At 63.0% G+C, this 3,160-nt stretch overlaps 1 protein-coding gene across 1 annotated transcript in view; it reads left to right on the top strand.

Moving 5' to 3' along the window:
* The window catches only part of LOC104469822 (myotubularin-related protein 5-like), a gene marked incomplete at both ends in the record, with an annotated part of 13,278 nt that overhangs the window by 1,276 nt on the left and 8,842 nt on the right, over nt 1-3,160 (top strand). The window contains 7 exon segments of the mRNA XM_010084528.1: nt 431-508; nt 940-1,053; nt 1,158-1,286; nt 1,584-1,682; nt 1,903-2,107; nt 2,364-2,476; nt 2,929-3,089. Of these exon segments, the coding sequence (XP_010082830.1) occupies nt 431-508; nt 940-1,053; nt 1,158-1,286; nt 1,584-1,682; nt 1,903-2,107; nt 2,364-2,476; nt 2,929-3,089 (899 nt within the window).

Below are 3,160 nucleotides of genomic sequence, written 5' to 3' on the forward strand. Positions count from 1 at the left end.
TGCGGCCCCAGAGCAGTTCTGGCCACTGGCGTGTTCCCGGAGACATGCGAGAGCGTGCCCAGGGCAGCTGTGCCGTGCAAACGCCGCATGCCTCGGCTTCTGTTCCTTGGCTGTGGCCAGGGGGAACCAGGAGGCTGAGCCCCCAGCCCTCCTACAGTGTACGAGACCCCCCTTCCCTGCTGCCTCCAGCCGCCTGAGCTGTCCCAGGGTCCGCAGCCGGGCTTCCCGAGGAGGGGTCAGGCCTTGAGGCTTCCCTCGCAGAGCAGAATGTTTTCCCATACCCCCTGGTTCCAGCCCTGGAGGTTTGTTTCCGAGCCCCCCGGATGTTTTTGGGTCTCTGGGGAACGCTGCTTTGCTTTTTCCAGCTGTGAAGGCAGAAGTCCCCCCACCCCGGCGCGGGCTGAGCGTGCTTTGTGTACTGTCTGTGCAGGTCTTGGACCCCGAGCTGGAGGTGGCAGATCTTGCATTCCCCCCTTCGACCATTTCTGCCTCTTCTCTCAAAATGCAGGTGAGTGGAGCGGGGAGGAGGGGGGACACCCCTGGAGGCTGGCGGCCCCCCCCGGGACCCCGCTGTTTCCTGGGCAGGGAGCGGACAGGGGTGATTTCAGAGGCAGACACCGAACGTCTGGGCACTTGGCAAACCCCCCGGAGCTGCGAGAGCTCCCTGTGCCCCTGTGTGCAGCGTCGGGGCAGGCAGAGCAGGGAATAACAGCCAGTCCAGTCTGACACGTCCCTTTTTCCCTGGAATCTCTGCCAAATTCCCTGCCCTGCTCAGCAGAAGCTGGCCCTGACACGTGGTTTGATCCCCTCACCTGTGCTGGGTGGAAATTCCTGCCCGCGAGAGATGGCTCCTCTGCACCCTCCACCTGATCGTGCCATGACCACAACGTGACCACGCCGTGACCATGTCGTGACCACGCTGTCCTTCCATCTTTGCAGGATAAGGAGATCCGGGCCGTCTTCCTCCGCTTGTTTGCACAGCTGCTTCAGGGTTATCGCTGGTGTCTGCACATCATCCGCATCCATCCTGAGCCCGTCATCCGATTCCATAAGGTGAGGCGCCGGCACGGGCCACGTGGGACCCAGCACCTGAAGGGGAAGGGAGGAACCCCCCGGCCAGTGCCGCTGGCTGACGGTTGCGCTCTCCCCTCGTGCAGGCAGCCTTCCTCGGGCAGAGGGGGCTGACGGAGGACGACTTCCTCACCAAGGTGCTGGAGGGCATGGCGTTCGCTGGCTTCGTCACCGAGCGGGGGGCCCCGTACCGCTCCATCGACCTGTTCGACGAGGTGAGGGGCAGTTTGGGAGCAGCATCCCCCGGCCCGGCTGTGCTGTGCATCCTTGCTCCGCTCAACGCTCCCTGAGCCGGGGATCAGCTGTGAAGATGGGGATGTGCTGGGGGACAGAGCTGGGGATCAGCCGTGAGGATGGGGATGTACTGGGGGACAGAGCTGGGGATCAGCCCTGGGGATGGGGATGCACTGGGGGACAGAGCCGGGGATCAGCCGTGAGGGTGGGGGTGTACTGGGGGACGGATCCTGCCCCACAGGCAGCTGCTCCTCTCACCCGTCTCTTCCTTCTCCCAGCTCGTGGCTTACGAAGTGAAGCGCATGCGTGCAGAAGAGGGGAACAAGCAGAAAATACTGAGGCACATCAAGGAGCTGGCGGAGAAACTTTACAAAAACGTGAGTCCTGGAGGCCTGAGCTCTCGGAGCTGGGTGCGGGGCAGGGAGAGCCGGGGTCGGAGCCCTGGTCAGTCTGTCCCCAGGGCCCTGGGTTTCTGGGGTTGTAGATACTGTCTGGGAGAGTGGCCACAGAGCAGCAGAGGGGGGTGAAGGATGCTCCAGCCCTGGGAGAGGGACGTGTGATACCCGCACGCCTGAAAAGAAATTGTGTTGGCTCCAGGAGAACCCGTACCCTGCGGTGACCATGCACAAGGTGCAGAAGCCTACGGAAGGTTGTCACCTGCGCCTCCACCAGAAGCCTTTTCCCCGTTTGGATGAGGGGACAGTGCAGTGGATCATCGACCAGGCCACCGCCAAGCTGCAGACGGCTCCTCCAGCCGTGAAGGTGGAGAAGAAATGCATGGTGCCGTCGGGACCCCCCATCGGTACGTGTGCGCCGAGGGTCCTTCCCCACGGTGAGACCCCTGCTCTGGAGGAGCTTTACCATGCCATGGCTGGCTGCCTTTCACGCCACGGCACATCTGAGGGTCCCACATGGACAAAGTGTGCTGCAGGGGGCTGGATGGGCTTGCAGGTCCCTTCCAACCCAAACCATCCAGTGATTCTGTAATTCTATGATCCCTCCCCACCCCGGTGTGAAAACCCTGCCCAGATGGAACTAACGGGCAATTCTGTCCCCAGCTGCCATCATGGAGCGCAACGGCAACGCCCTGGCCAACAGCGCCCGGCGTCTGGAGGTGGTCAGGAACTGCATCTCCTACGTCTTCGAGAACAAGATGCTAGAAGCCAAAAAGGTGATGGGGAGCTTTCGAGGCAGGGAGGAGAAGGGCTGTCATAGCAGGCTGTGAGGACATCCCTGCCCGTGTCCCGGTCCCTGCTGCCCAGCTCTGTTCCAGTACGGTCACATGTTCTCGTCTCCACGCTGTCCCTCCTCGTGTCCCAGGGTTTTTGGCTGACGGCTCCGCTGCACCAGCTTGGTGTTATTTTTGCGTCCCCCAGTGCCCCTCGGGGTCTGTCGCATGGGGATAACCGGGCTGGGGTCCTCCCTGCCTGGCTGGGCAGGGACATCCCGGAGCCCCCGCTGCCCAGACGGGGGGTTTGGCTCTGGTTTGCCTCTGCGGATGAGCCGTCTGTGAACACCCTGGTGTCAGCCGGCACAGAGCGTGACGATCCCCCTGCACCTCCTTGTTCTGGGCTGCCCCTGCACCCCGTCTTTCTACTCACTGACTCTTTCTTTCCTCCGCAGCTCTTCCCCGCGGTGCTGCGCGCCATGAAGGGCCGAGCCGCCCGGCACTGCCTGACCCAGGAGCTGAACCTGCACGTGCAGCAGAACCGGGCAGTGCTGGACCACCAGCAGTTCGACTTCATCATCCGCATGATGAACTGCTGCCTGCAGGTGCGAGAGGGGTGGGAACAGCCTGGCTCTCGGGAAGGAGCTCGTCTCCCGTCGTGGGATACGGGATGGGAGCAGGGCTGGG

This window comes from Pterocles gutturalis, unplaced genomic scaffold (genome assembly GCF_000699245.1).
Source record: "Pterocles gutturalis isolate BGI_N339 unplaced genomic scaffold, ASM69924v1 scaffold390, whole genome shotgun sequence".
NCBI lineage: Eukaryota > Metazoa > Chordata > Aves > Pterocliformes > Pteroclidae > Pterocles > Pterocles gutturalis.